The following is a 19,163-nucleotide window of genomic DNA, read 5'->3' as shown; positions in this document are numbered from 1 at the left end:
TCGCCCATTTCCAGCAGTTGACAAGAAGGTGCGAGTAACAGTAGGGTAAAAATACCAAGGGGAAATAGTTTTACTTTGTGTAATGACCCATCCACTCCCAGTCTTTATTCAAGCCTAATTTAATGGTGTCCAGTTCGCAAATTAATTCCAATTCAGCAGTTTTTCACTGGAGTCTGGTTTTGAAGTTTTTTGGTTGGAGTATTGTGACTTTTAGGTCTGTAATTGAGTGACCAGGGAGGTTGAAGTGTTCTCCGAGTGGGTTTTAGCCCACGAAAGCTTGTGCCCAAATAATTTTGTTAGTCTCTAAGGTGCCACAAGTACTCGTTTTTTTTAAATAAGTTATTTATTTTGCCACCTTTTGACAATACCAGAAAGGAGGAACACATTTCAGCCTGCAATAGCAACAGTCAAATCACAACATAGTAATTTATTATGACTCCATTATGTCAGTGAAGAATAAAAGGGAAATGGGTTTCTTGTCTGACAAGAAGGCACTAGAAAGGGCCATCTTAGAAAGGCAAACAAATGTATTAAGAATGCAGCAGAAGTTGCAAGGATTCTCTGCTTGCAAGAAAATTAAGATAAAAGTTATTGTCGAGTAATTTAGGCTCTGAGTTTTACGCATGTAATAAATGTTATAATTTACTACGTCCAAAGTGTGATCTGGATTCTAATTTTTAAAGCTAAAAGAACATCATTTTCTTACTCAGAAATCTAAGCAGCAGCCACTATTTATATAGGACAAATAATGCTTGTCATATTGCTACTGAACTCATATTTCAGGAGTTGTGCAGACATGGCTAATATCGTTGTACAAATGAATTTACAAAATTTAGCCATGTTGGCTTGCTTGCCATAAGGAAAAGAAGCCTGTCAAATGGAAAATTAGTGGGAGAAAATTATTTTCAAACTTCTAAAGGTTTTTATAAACATATAACAAAACAAACAAGTCAGAGTCTCCATTTAAATTATTTCCAGTTGTTACAAACTAACAGTGTTGCAATTATAGCAGTTTCAACCAGGGACCACAGACTGATTTTACCAACAAAGATCAAGATAGTTTTGACAGATATTTGAAGTAGGGTGACACAAAAGGAAGGAAACTATGGAATCTTCTTAAAATGTAGGGAGTCTTTCAAACCATGATTTCTTAACATTTTACCATTTAGTTCTGATGTTCAACTGCTTCAATCTGGCAAGAGGGCATACTGATTAAACTGATCAGTCCTAAGCAAGTCATAAACAATTAATACTATTGTAAACTACGGCAAGTGACCATATATTAGGTTAAAACTGTACAGGCTGAGAAATCAGTCTAATGCTTTTTAATTTTTTTCCTGCATACTTTTTCAAAATAAAATTATCCTGTATACTTTCATATCCAGTCTAAGATCAATTTACACAGAACTCTATGATGTACAAATAAATGTGGATGAGCACCATTCCTCCTCCTTTCCTTATTGTCTTAGATCATGTATTTAAAGTGCACCTAGCCTAAGGGACAGCTTATAACACTTTAGAATGTCAGTTCAGTTTGACTGCCATATTCGTTCTATATGATCAAGTTACAGTAGAAGATACTACAGACTTGCAAAACTTAATCATGTTCTTACTATAAGCATTTGAGCAGACACATTGACTTCAGTGTTGACTATTTAAGATTTTAAGTACATGCATAACTTGATTTGCAAAATCAAGACCAAAAAGATTCAGTAATCCAATACAGTCAGAGAGCAGAAACTGAGAAGGTCAGAAGTTGTGGTGTGGTGGAGCAAGGGGGACAAAGGAATGAGGGATTGGGTTTTTTGTTATTGTTCTTTTTTAAACATCCTTTAGCCTACAACAAATTTATAGTTAAATTTACTTTTCTAGCAAAGAGTTTCAGCCAGCCAACCAGAACAAGTCAACTAAAAAATACACAAGTTTTAAATTTTAAAACAAAATAAGGCTGTGTTATTGCAGAGCTATTTGAGATTGAGGAAATATGCCATTTGTGCGTGTTACTTTATTTTAAAAGTACTTATTGGACTTTTAGAGATAACCCCCCTCAATTTCCAAATCCCACCCTCACAATTTCTCCCTTAAATCAAAGTGTCTAAATTAGGATTAAAAATCCTAATTGCACACACACCATCATTTTACCTGGCCTGTTTGCAAGTGTGTCATCAAACCACCAGTGACTGGAAATTTTAAATTTTGGATGCCAGTCCAGTTGTAAATAAAAAACCTTGAGATGAATCACCACCAAGAAGTCACATGACCTCCATGGGCGGCAAGTATAATAGGCACGGGGAGGTTAAACCTCATCTAACCTAGCCTGTGGCCCCACCCATGCTCTACCCCAAGACCCCACCCTAGCTCCCACTGTCTAAGCCAGTGGGGGCTGAGCTTGGACTGGTGGCCTGGAGTTTGGAGCTCAGTTGGTGGCCTGGGCTGGTGCTCAGGCTGGCCTGTGGCCCAGGGTGGCTCGGGTTGACCCAGGGCTCAGGCTGGGGCTCAGACTTGACCGGGATTTGGGACAGTTTGGCTGGGTTCCTCTTGCCACAGGGGTGGAGGGTCTTGGGGCTCTGGCAGGCAGGACCTCGGGTGAAGAGGCATGGCCAGAGGGACTAGCCTCCCTAAAGGGATGGCGGTTCACGCATTGCCAATGATGAGCGCATACTAATGAGAAGCCACCAGAGCTTCCCATCCCATGTTGTCAATAAATAATACCTAGCTCTTATATTGCATTTTTCATCAGTAGATTTCAAATACACATTACAAAGTACCACTATCCCCATTTTACAGAAACCAAAACTGATGTACAGATAAGTGACGAGATTTGCCCAAGTCACTCAACAAGCTAATGACAGAGCCAGGAAAAGAATTCTTGTCTCCTGAATCCCTGTCTATTGCTCTGTTTACTAGGCCGTACTGCATCCCATTCCTGACGTATGTCAAATATATATACAGTGTTGTTTAAAAAAAAAAAAGATAGTGTAAACTCTGAACAAAGCAACATAATGAAATGTGAATTGAAGGTATAAGTGATTATGTATTTCAATTCATTTGAGTATATGACGTATTTGAAATTAATTTTTTACTCCTGAAAGAAATAATCAACTTCTACATAAAATTAGCAACTTTTATATAAAATAAAAATACATGTCTAAAATAAATAAATAGGATGCAAAACTAAAAATAACTGATCATTACTATTGCACTATACCACCTTAGGTTTGTTTGGTTTTTTTAATTCCCATTCCTCAAATAAAGAAAAAAACAAACTCCCCCCATGTACACACCCACACCATGCAAATAAAGCATGTAGCGCATAACACAACTAGTGGTATTTCTTAAATGCTTTCGTGGAACTGCAATAATTGTGTTAAAAATATTTTTGTATTGTAATACAGTTTCAGCAATGTGACTCACACTAATTTGTAAATATATATTTAATAATTCTGAGCATTACTCTGAACAACCTTCCAATCTAAGCAGTTCAATTTCATGTGTTTTCACTGAATGCTGTTTCATCGAGATAATTCAGGACTTTCTAATCACAGGTATCATAACAGATACCAGGAGTTGGGAAGAGAAAAAGTGGGATTACGTCCTGACACAGGAGGCTGAGAAAGAGTCCCAATAAAACATTTAAGATGCTTATAAGGTTTGCTACTGATAAAGTCCAGGAGGGACTACGCTGACCTACTAGTTCTATTGTAAAAGCAGCAAAGAATCCTGTGGCACTTTATAGACTAACAGAGGTTTTGGAGCATGACCTTTCGTAGGTGAATACCTACTTCGTCAGATGCATCTGACGAAGTAGGTATTCACCTATGAAAGCTCATGCTCCAAAACGTCTGTTAGTCTATAAGGATTCTTTGCTGCTTTTACAGATCCAGACTAACACGGCTACCCCTCTGATACTAGTTCTACTGTGTACTTTAAAAAGTCAAATCTTCCACCAGTACATTAAAAGTGTATATCTTTTTATTTTTACAAAAAATATTTTTATTTGTAATAATAACAACGTTTTCCCCAAACTTTATCACAATAGATTAACCATTAAAAGAAAATTTTCCATATTCTTTCCATATTCCACACAGCTAATCAGTAATTATTATCTCCACTTAGCGTCTCTTCTTTGTCCCATTCCTTCAAGAGTCAGTATGATCAGCAACTTTTCTCCAAACAAATAAGCATAACATTCCTGTCCATACCACCCTATGAAATGATCTGCTTCATCAGCTGAAACACTTTTGCAAAAGTGTAACATAGCACCTTAACTACTTCTCAGCTGAAGCAGGAGTAGGAACATGGTCAAAGTCTGTTAGGCTGTATTCTTAATTCCCACAATAAAGACTGGCCATAAATCAAACTTCTGGTTTTATTTAAACTTCTTTCACCTCATAGGCCATTTTCCATTACATACTGTCAATATTTTAGAAAGCAATCAAAAGTATTTATACAGGAATCATATTAATGTTTTAAAATACAGAAGCCATTCAAAATTTTATTTTCAGACAATAAACAAAAATGCTTTATTTTAAGAAAAACCAAAAAAAAGCTAATACAATGCATAGAATAACAGGCTTTATCCATATTGTTACTTGGTGACATAAAAATCTATGCAAAGCTTCTTGTTTTGCTTTTGTTGGGGCAGGAAGGTTCTTTATCATTATTAAACATATAAAAAGATTGATTCCATTCTCTTATGTGAACACTTATAAAATTGGCTGGTGACCATTTAGAACCAACAAAAAAGATCCATTTCTAGAATTATTACAACTATACACTACAACAAAATGTTTACCTCAGTCCTGCCCCTCCTTAAAAGCTTCTTCAGTGTTAATTCCCAGGGCAAGGCTACAGGTCTTCTGCTAAAAAAAATTCTCTAGAGTCTGTAATCCTTTTCTCTTTAATCTCCAATCTATGAAGAGAAATGATGAGAGCCACATATGCATAGCGAGTTAGGATTTAAGTAACTTTCCATCTCATCATCGGTAACACATTTGATGTAAACAGTAGCGCTGGACATTGAATCATTTTATCCTTTAAGATTTAAAGGTTTTATATTTGTATGTCTTGATATGTTCAACAAGCATGCAATTTTATAAGCAAATTGTATGTGGTTAATAGACAAATTACATTTCAATATATCAATATATATGACGTTAAGATTCATCATTCATCTCTGCAGGTTATTGCTGGGGGGGAGGGGGCAGAGAGCGAGCGTTTTCCAGGTTCATCAGTGGCTAAAAGGTTTAAATGTGTTACTACTAATTCTGTGTAAACGATTTTTCCCACTACTACCATTCTATTAATATTTCTAAAGCAATTCTTTGTTAACGTTTTCATTTGTCTGCTTAAACTATTCTATTATACTTTTTTGTTTCTCATGGTAACCAATTTTATTTGACTTAACAGAAGCTGTTCAAATATTTAAAGGCACTCCGAGATGGCAGGAGTTTATCTAGGAGCATACATGTTGTGTCACATATATTCCTTTCCTCGCTCTTATTTTTATCTTTCCCCCCAGAAATAGTAACAACCAAAAAAGATACTAACTGGACATATTGTATCAGGAATGTGTTCACTTCATCTGCTTATGTTAAAATTCAAGTTACAATGAGCACATTTAGAAATTACAAGCTCGATAGTTAAAACCGATGCTTCTGACGTTCCTTCATATGTACTGTTTCCCTCTGCCAATACCGTCAAGCGCAACGCAAGAACTAAAGTATAAACATCTGCAACACCTCTCTGTTTTGTTAACATTCTTTCACACATTTTACTGCTAACTCCAAAAAAGGAGGATCGACGGTGTAAAAAACAGTGAAACTGGAAACATCTGTGGCATGGCTACGGAAAACGGAATGAAACATGAATAAACAAAAACATGGCGAAAGTGGCCTGGGGTTGTTACACTGTCAGATCATTTTTCCAAGCCCAACATCAAGGCTTTTGTTACAACCAAAGCGGTCATTTGCATGGAGAACCAACAGGGTTTCTTCTTCCTCAGCGTTTCCCAGATCGTAACACACACTCGCTCTCTTCCATACACACACAGGCAAATCTTCCCCGTTGCAAACGAACAATACAGCTAAACACTCACATTTTCGCAACTGCGGAATCTAAAGATTACAAACAATACTCCGCATACTTAATAGTTTGGTGCCGAGACGTAATTTAGCCATAAAATAACAGACAAACCTTTGGAGCGCTGCCCCAGGCGGAGTTCCTCTCCCTCTCCCTCTGCTCTGCTGTTACTGACAAGATCAGGCTGAGATTAACAAGTCCATGCTACCGAACAATCTTACTCCTCAGGTTATTCCACGCACTTTGTGTGCTCTAAATAATATCAAACTTCTCAAAAAGTTTAAAAAATAGTGAATTAGAGAGAAACAGAGCACAGTAATAGGAAAGCAGAAAACACTGTCCGGGCAATTATTACAGCAGCACGAAGGACAATGCTCTATAGTTCAGGCTGTGTCAGCACTTCCATTCTAAACCCCTATTTCCAGGGGGTTATAACGCAAACCAGCAAAAAATTGCTCTTAGCGAAAAAGAGTGATATTTTTCTTTTTTATATTTTTAAAACATCCATTTAGACTATTCAAAAAGTTTTAGGGGCACAAAAGTACACCCATTTTATCAGCTCTAGAAGCCTTATTTGCACTTTTTCAACATTCATTTTTAAAAATAAAATTTCACAGACCTTTGATCTACAATGTGAATCTGGGGCTTTACTTTTTACAAAAAACACATTAATAAATATTAATATTTGAAAACTGGGTAGTCTGAATACATCAGGGGTTGGCAACCTTTCAGAAGTGGTGTGCTGAGTCTTCATTTATTCACTCTAACTTAAGGTTTTGCGTGCCAGTAATACAATTTAACATTTTTAGAAGGTCTCTTTCTATAAGTCTATGATATATAACTAAACTATTGTTGTATGTAAAGTAAATAAGGTTTTTAAAATGTTTAAGAAGCTTAATTTAAAATTAAATTAAAATGCAGAGTCGCCTGGACTGGTGGCCACGACCCAGGCACTGTGAGTGTCACTGAAAATCAGCTCGAGTGCCACCTTCGGCACACGTGCCATAGGTTGCCTACCCCTGGAATACACAATAACTTTTAAAGAACTTTTAAGTGAATGTATCAGCTAGTCCTGGAGATATTAAGTTGTCTATTCAAAGAGCTGGTCAGCACAGACAGTGGCCCTTGACAACGTGTGTCATCGCTAATTCTCTAAGGCAGCTTTGTAAAATTCTACTCACACCACTTTTGGAAGCAAATACTTTTTCTGACAGGCAAGTAAAATGTCCTCATCATCATGGTAAGGTGGCTGAACATAATTTTTGTTTGCTCTGCAATGGCTACTTTACAATGCTGCTCTAAGGGGTGACAAGGCAAGCCAATCTGTACTCTTATTCAATCTTTGACCAGTTGGAGTCAACGACTGAACTGGTGATGGTTTTATGGCATGGATAATTGACCCATGGAAACTTGACTAAGATGAACAACTTATTTCATATAGATGACTAAATAGCCAGGACACAGTTGCAACTTCTTAGCTTTTGCTTTTAATGCACATCTTTATTAGGATTGTTCATCCTATATACCCATAACCAAGGAACAACAGTCCTTTCATAATTACAAGTCAATTGTCACAACTGCAAAACAAGCACTGAATTCTATTCAAATACTAGTACTTTTTTTTTTTGTAAAATGTAAACATACATGGATTGACAGGGCAAAGTAAAACACCATCTCAGATAAAGAAACTAAAGTGTACATTCAGTCATTCCTCAGTTCAATGGAATGCGTATAAGCCAATATAACCCTCATCTCACTAATGCAGAAACTCAGAATACCACCATTAAGTCATTCAAATTCTGTCATTTTGCTTTCTACCAGTCCCTTATTCTGAAGCATTACTTTTCATTTTAAAATCTCCTTCAAATCAAAAGATACATTACAAAAATAAACACGTGGCCAAAGGCTATGACAATCCATTTCTTGGGGCTATATTCTGCTATCAATAGGCAGTGTTAGTGGATTCATATCTACGCAAACGCTCCTTGTTAGCAGTCCAAGAAGGAGTGTGGGTCATTATTTCTCCAAAACACTATTCCTCCCAACTTCCCAAAAACAAAATGGTTGCTTGAACATCCACCAAGAAGTATTTGAGATCCATATAGTCCATTCTGCTTCTTCTCTGTCACATACAAACACTCTGTCACTACCAAATCATTGTACACCTCTACCCCGATATAACGCTGTCCTCAGGAGCCAAAAAATCTTACTGCATTATAGGTGAAACCGTGTTATATCAAACTTACTTTGATCTGCAGAAGTGCGCAGCCCAGCCCCCCTGGAGCGCTGCTTTACCGTGTTATATCCTAATTCATGTTATATCGGATCGCATTATATCGGGGTAGAGGTGTATATGGCAAGTCACTCTAGTACGCACCATGTCTCCACGTTATATATAACATTGTGCACACTATTAATAATATTATTTGTTCACAATTTCCACCCTAGAAAAAGTTAGATCTCCCATCCTCCCATATAGCTCAGATTAAGCCAACTGGATGGTCGTAATATACACATTATATACATAATTAACAATATAGTTACTTGCCAATAGAGTAAAAGGGAGGCTTCTGTTTTAGTCTACTACGTAGTATGTAGAGTATTTAACATTTTTAGTAGGACTGTCAATTAATCACAGTTTTAATCACACCGTTAAACAACAGAATACCAATTGAAATGTATTAAATATTTTTGGATGTTTTTCTACATTTTTAAATATATTGATTTCAATTACAACACAGTATACAAAGTTGACAGTGGTCACTTTATATTAATTTTTATTACAAATATTTGCACTGTAAAATGGCAAACAAAAGAAATAGTATTTTTCAATTCAACTCAAACAAGTACTGTAGTGCAATCTCTTTATCATGTAAGTGCAATTTACAAATGTAGATTTTTTTTTTGTTACATAACTACACTCAAAAACAAAACAATATAAAGCTTTAGAGCCTATAAGTCCACTCAGTCCTATTTTTTCAGCCAATCAGTAAGACAAACAAGTTTGTTTACATTTACGGGAGACAATGCTGCCTGCTTCTTATTTACGTCACATGAAAGTGAGAATAGGCATTCACATGGCACTTTTGTAGCTGGCACTGCAAAGTATTTACATGCCAGTTATGCTAATCATCCGTATGCCCCTTCATGCTTCGACCACCATTCCAGAGGACATGCTTCCATGCTGATGATGTTCATTAAAAAAAAAAATGCATTAATTAAATTTGTGACTGAACTCCTTGGGGGAGAATTGTATGTCTCCTACTCTGTTTTACCTGCATTCTGCCATATATTTCATATTATAGCAGTCTTGGATGATTATCCGGCACATGTTGTTCATTTTAAGAACACTTTTACTGCAGATTTGACAAAACAAAGAAGGTACTAATGTGAGATTTCTAAAGACAGCTAAATCACTCGACTCAAGGTTTCAGAATCTGAAGTGCCTTCCAAAATCTGAGAGGGGGATGAGGTATAGAGCATGCTTTCAGAAGTCTTAAAAGAGCAACACTCTGATGAGGAAACTACAGAACCCAAACCACATGCTGGTGGCATCTGACTCAGATGATGAAAATGAACATGTGTCAGTCCGCACTGCTTTAGATGGTTATCCAGCAGAACCTGTTATCAGCATGGACGCATGTCCGCTGGAGTGCTGGTTGAAGCATGAGGGCACATATGAATCCTTAGTGCATCTGGCACATAAATATCTTGCAACACCAGCTATGACTGTGCAATGTGAATGCCTGTTCTCACTTTCAGGTGATATTGTAAACAAGAAGCAGGTAGCATTATCTCTTGCAAATGTAAACAAACTTGTTTATCTGAGCAACTGGCTGAACAAGAAGTAGGACTGAGTGGACTTGTAGGCTCTAAAGTTTTACATTGTTTTATTTTTGAATGCAGTATTTTTTGTACATAATTCTACACTTGTAAGTTCAACTTTCATTATAAAGAGATTGCACTACAGTACTTATTACAACTAACTGTTCATTTCTATTAATAAACTATTTGAAAAGAATGATCATCAAAACCTGGAAATACAAATTCAAAATAAAATAATGAATCTAATATTTCTTTTTTATATCATCTAGCTATAAGACAGAGAGAAAGAAACAAGTTATGGACATACACATCCTTCTTAATATACCCCAAATGTACACTCCCTGGCTTTTGTAAGAATTACACAATGATACTATTTAAGAGCTAACCACTGTATACACAGACTTGTTTTGCATTAATCACAACTCTATTAAAATTAAACTTGGGCTCCATAATTTTGGAACAGGGGGTAATCAAAGGAAACTTGAAAACAAAGTATTATTTTATCATTAAAATCAAAGATCCATTTCTGTATATGAATGTTTATAACAACATAATTCATTGATTTTAATTTCAGCAGGAACTTACTGACCACTCCATTTTCTTTAACATAAGTTTAAATATTTGAGATATTAGTTTAGTTCTAGTCCACACACCCTCTATGCCACTATGTGCATGATGAACTAATAGCTGCAACAACCTTAAATTGAAAACATGCCAACAATGCACATATAGGCTGTATAAATATTTAACCATGCCACCTAGAACATAAATTAGTTGACATTCAACAATTAAAGCTCTCTCTGTGAAGCTGCAATATTTAAAGGTTAAAGATTAGACATGCTCCCTCTTGTGTTAAACTAAGAATGCATGCTGTTTTCTGTGACATGATGGTGGCGCAGCCATCTGTTTCCATTGAGCAAACCTCTTCAATTTTGACTACTAATTTCAACAAACATTCACCAATAGTTCTATAGGACAAAGGTTGACTCACTTTGCCCACATATGCATACGATCACTTTATATTTGTGAAATATTGTCATTTTGCATATTGTTGAAGATCACCATTAAGCATAAAATCACATCTCAAAAATATGGTACAATTAAGATTCGTAGACATAACTAAATATACATAGCAAAATAAATTACATGTATATATATATACACATATATATACATATATATATATATACATATATATATATAAAATGTTCAGTAGCTACATATTTCACACATTAGCCTAATTTACAACAAAATATCCAATTTGCTAATTTTTCTTTCCATGTTCTTAGTGCTAATTAACTACTGAACTCATATAGTCTAGCATAAAAATTTCTCTTAGAGAATCTTTAAAAAATGTGTATATATTTCATATCTACATGAAGAAGATAGGAAGAACATGATAGTGCTATGTAAAGGTGTGTACACACACTATCTACCTACCTACGGCTCCAATCTTTCAGCTTGACCCACTGAAACCCCTGTACCTGCGAAGCCTCAGTAAAGTCAATTGAGGTCCAGCCATGCAGATCCAGTTGCAGGATCAGGCCTCTAGGGCAGTGTTTCTCAAATGTGGCCACCAAGGGGTTTTCCTGCAGCCAGGATACCCTCCTGGACAGAGATGGGGGAGAGGGCAAAGCACTGGCCCCTCCCAACAGTGCCAAGGGGCTCCAGCCAACCCCCCACTTCAGCCATGGGACTCTAGGGGTGGGCTTCAGCCCCCCTTTCCCCACCAATTCAGCCAAGGGGCTTTGGGGGAAGGCTTCAACCCAGGGTGGCGCGGTTTCAGCAGGGCTGGCCTTACTGGGCGCTGTGGTCAAGAGGCAAGAACTGGGGTGAGCCTGAGGTGGGAGGCTGCGCAAGGAAGCTCAGGGTAATGGGGCCGGGGGAAGGGAAGATCAGGGCCCTGAGGTCAATGGGGAGTCCCAAGGGGGGCAGTGAGGAGCCAGGGGAGGCAGCAGTGGCTAAAGGTGATGTGGGGGGAGCAGAGGAGGCAGCAGGGGCCAGAGGGATCAAAATACAACTGTACATTTTTTTTTAAATTAACATGATTATAAACAGGACTTTGCACCTAATGGAGGGAGATAGGGCAAATCATGTTTAAAATCCTGTTGGTAGTGGTCAGTGCTAAGTACCATGGTAAGTTTAACTACAATCAGTCACACATTTTTAATCATCACTTGCCTTGTCTACGCAAGGTACAAAGTCCTGTTTAAAATCATGTTTGTTATAATTTATTAAGTAACATGTTTTAGAACATGCTGTATTTTCTAGCCTTCATTGAAGTATATCTTGAAATTTTAACACTATGAAAGTAAACTGTGCTCTTTTTCTTGGCAGTATTTGTGGTTTTCATTAAATACAATCCTCTAAAGGTTAACAGAAATAATGCAACCAAACTTTAACCAGGAAGGGCAGCAAAGTCACTGTTACTATCCATGAATGTTTCATATACATGCACTTTTAAACCTTGGACCATGATGTTAATCAATAAGGTGCACTTCTCAAAAATGTAAGGGTCATACAAGACAGCTTCCTGCACCACTGAAGTCAATAGGAGTTTTGCCATAGACTTCAATGGAGTAAAAACAGCTTATAATAACCTTTCCCATCACATCCATCTTTTGGATCAGTGGTTCTCCATCTTTTTTTCATTCTGCAGGCTAATTCCTCAGAGGAAGATTTTCTCAAGGTCTCAAGGGGCATCTCTAATACCAACCCACCAAAGTGCTCAGAAACCAGTTATGAGTGTTATGTAAAATCCTAAAAAGGTAGCCTCAAAATGTTTCATTCTGCAGACCATAAAGTCTGCTAGTCCTCAGATCACTACTGGAGAGCCGCTGGTTCAGGTCCTGATTCTGCTAAAATTCTCATGTGATTATCTACTCCCACAGGAAATCAAGGGGAGTAAAACCGCAGGTTTCAGCCCTTCTTACATGGTAACACACTAGGGTTGCCAAGTCTCCAGGATTATTCTGGAGTCTCCAGGAATTAAAAAGATTAATCTTTAATTAAAGATTATGTCATGTGATGAAACCTATGGGAATATGTCCGATCTACATTGGCAACCCACTAACAGACAGGAGAGGAGTGGAGCGGAGCGGGACAGGGAACAAGCACCATTTCCCGTCACAGCTGGGGCAGGAGGAGGGGAGGGTGGCAGACTCTCCCTCTCTCCGGGGTTAGTGCTCCAGGCAGCTCGGAAGGGGGCGTCTCTCCCCGCCAGGCGGCCGGGGGACCCTGCTGGCTGCGCACAGGACTCAGCCAGGCTGTCGACGGAAAGTGAACCAGCGCCGGGCCGTGTCTGAGGCCAGGGGGCACCATCCGCAACCCCCGGCAGCGCACGGCCGACGGAGGCGAGCGGCTCCCCTGGCGCTGTCCCAGCAGCGGGAGGGAGCGAGGGCAGCCCTGCCCGCCCCTTCCAGCAGCGGGGCAGGGTGGGGGCGAAGGCGGCCTCCCGAGGGAGCCCCGCTCTCCCCTCCTGCCGCTCAGGCAAGGAAACTTTCGCAGCTCGGGGGCAGCAGGTACCACCAGCGGCCCAGCCGGACTGGAACCCGCGGGGAGAGAGGGGGCAGCGAGAACCACCTGGGCACCCACACGCCCCGGACAAACGCCCGCCAGCGGCTGTGGCTACCCCGCCGAAGGGACCGGGTCGCGGTAGGGGAGAGGAGAGTGGTGTCCCCCAGGAAGGGGACGAGGTGAGAGGGAAGGAGGGAGTCTCCGCTCTGGGATGAGCTGAGGGGAAGAGGACTCACGCTGTCTCCGCTATTTAAACCTCTTCCCGCCGCCTCCGCCTCACTCCGCTCCTCCCTACGCGACTTACTAGGGATCATCCCCTCCCCTCCCCACACACAAACTCCGGCAACAATCGAGGCGGCTCACAACGACCCGCCCTTCCCAGCCACCTTGGCTTCCCATTCGCTCATCGCTTTGTCCGTCCTCGTGTCTGCTGCGTGCATTGGCCCCTCTGCCTGCCAATCGAAGTGCACACAGCTAGAGAACCCCTCCAGGCTTCGCTCGCGGTGCATCCCGCCCTTCTGGACACCTTGGGGGTAGTTAAAACCTCCTCTTTAACTCACCATAAACATGGAGTTTTACGTCCCGCCCACCGACACAGAAAGGAGATACTGATTGGACCGAATGAAAGTCTGGATAGCTTGATTGGAAAATAATACTGTCAATCGTAGATGTAATTCCCGCCTACGGGAAAACGTAGCTCTCCCTGATATGTCTCTATAGCTAGTCGTCCATTCCCATTTATCATCCAATCAAACACGCTTTCACAAGTTAGAAGGCGGGACAAAGCCTATGAAGTGATAGATGCGAAAGGGATGCACTGATTGGATGAATTCTCTCTCCCTTTCTCTTCCACCGCTACTGTCCAGTGGCTCATACCACCCGGCTGTGAGAGGGGGAGAGGTAATCTGTTGGTTCAGCCCGTCTCCATCAGGGACGAGAGGGGCGGGGGAAAGGAAGGAGGAGGAAGTTCTTTATTGCCCAGCATGCAACGCGCACTGTAGGTAGCTCTTTTGGGCTCTGCGCTGGGAGGGGGCGGGAGGAGATTGGTGCCCAGTCCAAGATGGCGGTGCAGGAATCAGCTGCTCAGCTCTCAATGACTTTGAAGGTGCAGGAGTATCCCACTCTCAAGGTGGGTGCTAGGCACCCTGCGTGCCTGTGAGGAGGGGAGGGCCAGGCAGGGGTTGGGCGAGGTGGTTAATGGCCCTGCTGGGCAGGGCGTAAGGGATCTGGGGGCTTGGCAAGCTGTGGTCCCCCACCTCCTGTGTTATGAACCCTCCGGCCCCCCAAGGTGTGTAATGTGGGGAGACCCCAGTTCACCGGACCCCTTTCAGACACCTCCCTCCCCCATCTGCCTTGCCCTATACTAATAAGGGCTATTTTCTTTCTTTGATGTTGGGGAACGTGCCTGGAATACGATGCCCTCCCTGGGCAGTTCCGTACCCTGAAGATGTAGGTGGGGTGGAGTCCCCAGAGCAGCAACAAAAATGAAAACGATTGAAGGACTGGAGGGGCTGACTTAGGAGAAGGAAAGAACTGAATATGTCATGGCTAAGATGTGGCAGAAGGGTGCTGTGTGGAGAGGGGTGTGACTGGGACAAACTGGAGGGTGCAGAGCAGTGAAAATGATTTAAGGGGGAGCATTGATTATTTAGAAGGAATGTTTAAAGGAGTTAGAGCTATGTATCATTGTTAAGAGGCGGACATGTGTTTGTGTTAATATGGTTCCTTGGCATTTTGATTTCCCAAATATGGAGATGAACTGCGGGTGTCAGGAGATAAAAATGATTAAAGGGACTGGAGAGCTTATAAGGAAGAAAGAGTTAAATATCTATAGCTTGGCTGGATACTACTAAAGGGTTGGGGTGGCTGATGTAGTAACTGAGGGTATCTGAAGGGTGTTAACTCCCCAGGTGGGAGGTGAATTGCATAGGCTGGCCTGATATCATAAAATGAGCAAAGGAAAATCTTTAAACTGACCATTAAGGGTAAATATTGCTGACAATAAGATCTGTTGAACTGGGGAATAGTCTCCCAGAGGAAGTGGTGGATTGATCATTTAGAATATTTTTTATATGTATTAGATCAACCAATTCACCTGCAGCTGAATTTACTGTAGGGAACTAATCCTGCACTGGCTAAATGGGAGTGAGGAGAGATGAACTGGTCTGCTTAATAGACCTTTTCCATCCCTTATATCTGATTTAACTAGAATATATTTTTTCATATAATGTGTATCAAAAATGTTATACAAAGTAAACTTTTGGGCTTAAGTCATGTTTTACTTTCATATAGTGTGTTGTGGTTGGTTTTTTTGTTTTTGTGTTGCAGGTTTTTGCCCATGTTCTTCCTATTTGTCTCTTGCTCTTCCCTTCTTCCTCCTGTTTTACCTCCTCATTTCCCTTTCATCCTTGGGACTATCTTGGTTCCCATTTTATATCTGAAGATTTATTTTCCCTGTCATCCTGAAGTACTTAAGGCTTGACAGATATGGGTTAAATTTTAAGTCCCCTTAAAAAGGCCCTGTTGGTACTTTCCACAGCCAGCAACAATGTTAAGAAATTCATAGACAAAGAAGCCTGTTTCAATGGTTTCTTTATTGATACGTTCATATTGTGTTTAGACAATCTTTCATATTCTTCAATATCTACATATACATCTCTACCCCATTATAACGCCACCTTATATAACACGAATTCAGATATAATGTGGTAAAGCAATGCTCTGAGAGGAGTGGGACTGTGCACTCCGATGGATCAAATCAAGTTCGATATAACACGGTTTGACCTATAACGTGGTAAGATTTTTGGCTCCCAAGGACAGCATTATATCGAGGTAGAAGTGTAGTGAGAGTCAATGGTTTGCTTTTTTCCCCTCTCTTTGTAACATTTAAGGCTATCTACTAAGTGTCGCCCATTTGGAGAAGAAGGTAGTCATTTTAAATTAGGTTTAAGGCATTTTTTTCAAGTCTACTATTTACTCTTAATGAGGGATTTTTGCAGCATTTTAATGAGAATGAAATATTCCTTGTATTGTCATGAAATATTCAAACTAAACAGCTTGAGTAAATAGCCTTGTATTAACAGTATTAAATGTCACAAGGGTGATGTTTAGATGGCAATTAATTCTTTTTGTGTTTTGTCTGCCCCCACCCCTCAGTGTTCCAGAAGCTTCCTTTCTGTTTAATATTGGTTCTTATTACCAAAACAAAACAAAACAAAAAAACCCTCTTGAAGCGGTCTCTATTTAGTTACCACTTGCATTTATCCCCCTACGTTTCCTTGACTGTGGAGTTTTCAAACCGTTATCCATGCTAGAGAAAACAATCTTTTGGTAGAGATGAAAATTCTCTCTGTCCTTTTCATCTCTAGTTGGTTCTTAAGAATTTAAAACAGTCTATAAAACACATGCATATAAACTTATTATGGTAACTGTGGTGGCAGCTATAATATTTTGTTACCCATCTGTGGACACTGGCAATTTTCTCTAATTGCTGCAAGTAAACTATAAAGGAGGTCAGAACTACATTTATATCCTTCCTGTTTCCTCCCTTTAACTTGCTCATGTCCAAATCACTAGATAATAGTAGTTGTGTAATAGCTCTACATTACAGTATGTTCCATAAGAGTGCCTTTCATGGGAAGGAGTGCTTACGGCTCTCTATATAGGGAAAATCCCTCTTATTGCTAAATTGTGGTCATTTCTGGAGTGAAAGTGCATCAACGTTCTGCTTCAGCAATTCTGCACGGTATTATTTTTCAAGGGAAAGTAAAGTGACTTACTCAGCTGAATCCACAGAAGTAATTTAAGTGTACAGAATTTAACTACTTATGCTGTCTTCCTCTTCAGGACATGAGGGTTACTTGCTATCTTTCCCAAAAAGTTCCACTGATCTCTAATAAACCCCACTGATAAGGAATTTTGCTTTACATCTCATCTGAAAGCATAACACAGGAAGCCTCCAATATCCACTGATAAAAGGAAATTAAAGGGTGTCAACACTCTGAGCATGGTTCAGAGCTGGTGTTCAAATAAACAAGTGACATCAGAAAATAATGTAGTTCATTTGTATCTTTTTGGAAATATAAATAAATATTAAAAAGCTGAATTATCAAGATGGATGAAACGAGAAGTGAATGTATGAAACTGGTAGAGAGAAGTGTGATGAAGTCAAAATATTTTTACCTGAGCTGCTCAGTGATGGCAAGTTGGGACTCTGGGCTGCAGGTGTTAGCCAGGTATCAATGAAAGTAGCTTTGTTTAGTCTGAAGGGGAGGTGGGAGCAGTGTTGGGAGGTTTTAGCCCCTTTTGAAGGCCATTGGTCAACTTTGGCATAAGCAACTGTTGAAAAGCCATTGAGGGGGTCCGCAAGCATGTGGACGAGAGGGATCCAGTGGATATCATGTACCTAGATTTTCAGAAAGCCTTTGATAAGGTCCCTCACCAAAGTAAGCTGTCATGGGATAAGAGGAAAAGTCTGCTCATGGATGAGTAGCTGGTTAAAAGATAGGAAATGAAGGGTAGGAATAAATGGTCAGTTTTCAGAATGGAGAGAGGTAAATAGTGGTGTCCCCCAGGGGTCTGTACTGGAACTGTTCTTGTTCTACATATTCATAAATGATCTGGAAAAAGGGATAAACAGTGTGGTGGCAAAACTTGCAGATGATACAAAACTACTTAAGATAGTGAAGTTCAAAGCAGACTGTGAAGTATTACAAAGGAATCTCACAAAACTGGGTGACTGGGCAACAAAATGGCAGATGAAATTCAGTATTGATAAATGCAAAGTAATCTATATTGGAAAACATAATCCCAACTGTACATATACAATGATAGGGTCTAAATTAGCTGTTACCATTCAAGAAAGAGATCTTGGCATCATTGTGGATAATGCTCTGAAATCATCCACTCAATGTGCAGCAGCAGTCAAAAAAGCAAACAGATTGTTGGGAATCTTTAGGCGAGAGGTAGACAATAATACAGAAAATATATTGCCTCTATATAAATTCATGGTACTCTCATATCTTGAATACTGTATGCAGATCTGGTCGCCCCACCTCCAAAAAGATATTTTGGAATTGGAAAAGGTACAAAGAAGGGCAACAAAAATGATTAAGGGTATGGAACAGCTTCCATATGAGGAGAAATTAATAAGACTGGGACTTTCCAGCTTGGAAAAGAGATGACTTAGGGGGGATATGTTAGAGGTCTATAAAATCTTGACCGGTGTGGAAAAAGTGAATAAGGAAATGTTAGTTACTCCTTGTAACACTAGAACTAGGTGTTACCAAATGTAACTAATAGCAGGTTTAAAAAAGACAAAAGGAAGTACTTCTTCACACAATGCACAGTCAACCTGTGGAATTCTTTGCCAGAGGATGTTGTGAAGGCCAAGACTATAATAAGATTAAAAAAAGAATTACTGTATATACTTGATCATAAGCTTGTTTGTTTAGAAGCCGAACCCCCTCCCCTGCCAAGATGGATAAGTAAAAATGGAAAATTTTTATAACCCGTTCATAAGCTGACCCCATAATTCAGGGGTCAGCAAACCTTGGCTCCCGGGCCATGAGGATAAGCTGCTGGTGGGCTGAGATGGTTTGTTTACTTCGAGCATCTGCAGGCACAGAGGTAAACCTAAGTAAACAAAGTGTCCTGGTGCACCAGCTGCTTCCCCTGATGGGCCGGGACAGCAACTGGTGGGGAATTTTTTTTTCAGGGGATAAGCTGGGAGTCAGGGGAGT

At 39.8% G+C, this 19,163-nt stretch overlaps 1 protein-coding gene across 6 annotated transcripts in view; it reads left to right on the top strand.

Moving 5' to 3' along the window:
• Positions 1-13,331: 13,331 nt before the first annotated feature.
• Positions 13,332-19,163, top strand: part of MAEA (macrophage erythroblast attacher, E3 ubiquitin ligase) — a 127,787-nt gene continuing 121,955 nt past the window's right edge. For 2 of the 6 annotated variants that reach the window (XM_050947837.1, XM_050947835.1), the window contains exon 1: positions 14,436-14,551. In XM_050947837.1, coding sequence (XP_050803794.1) covers positions 14,483-14,551 — 69 coding nt within the window. In that variant the 5' untranslated portion in view covers positions 14,436-14,482. The other 4 variants (XM_050947840.1, XM_050947836.1, XM_050947834.1 and 1 more) reach the window with 4 other exon arrangements.

This window comes from Gopherus flavomarginatus, chromosome 3 (assembly GCF_025201925.1).
Source record: "Gopherus flavomarginatus isolate rGopFla2 chromosome 3, rGopFla2.mat.asm, whole genome shotgun sequence".
NCBI classification, from domain to species: domain Eukaryota; kingdom Metazoa; phylum Chordata; order Testudines; family Testudinidae; genus Gopherus; species Gopherus flavomarginatus.
This window is presented reverse-complemented; position numbering and strand designations above follow the sequence as displayed.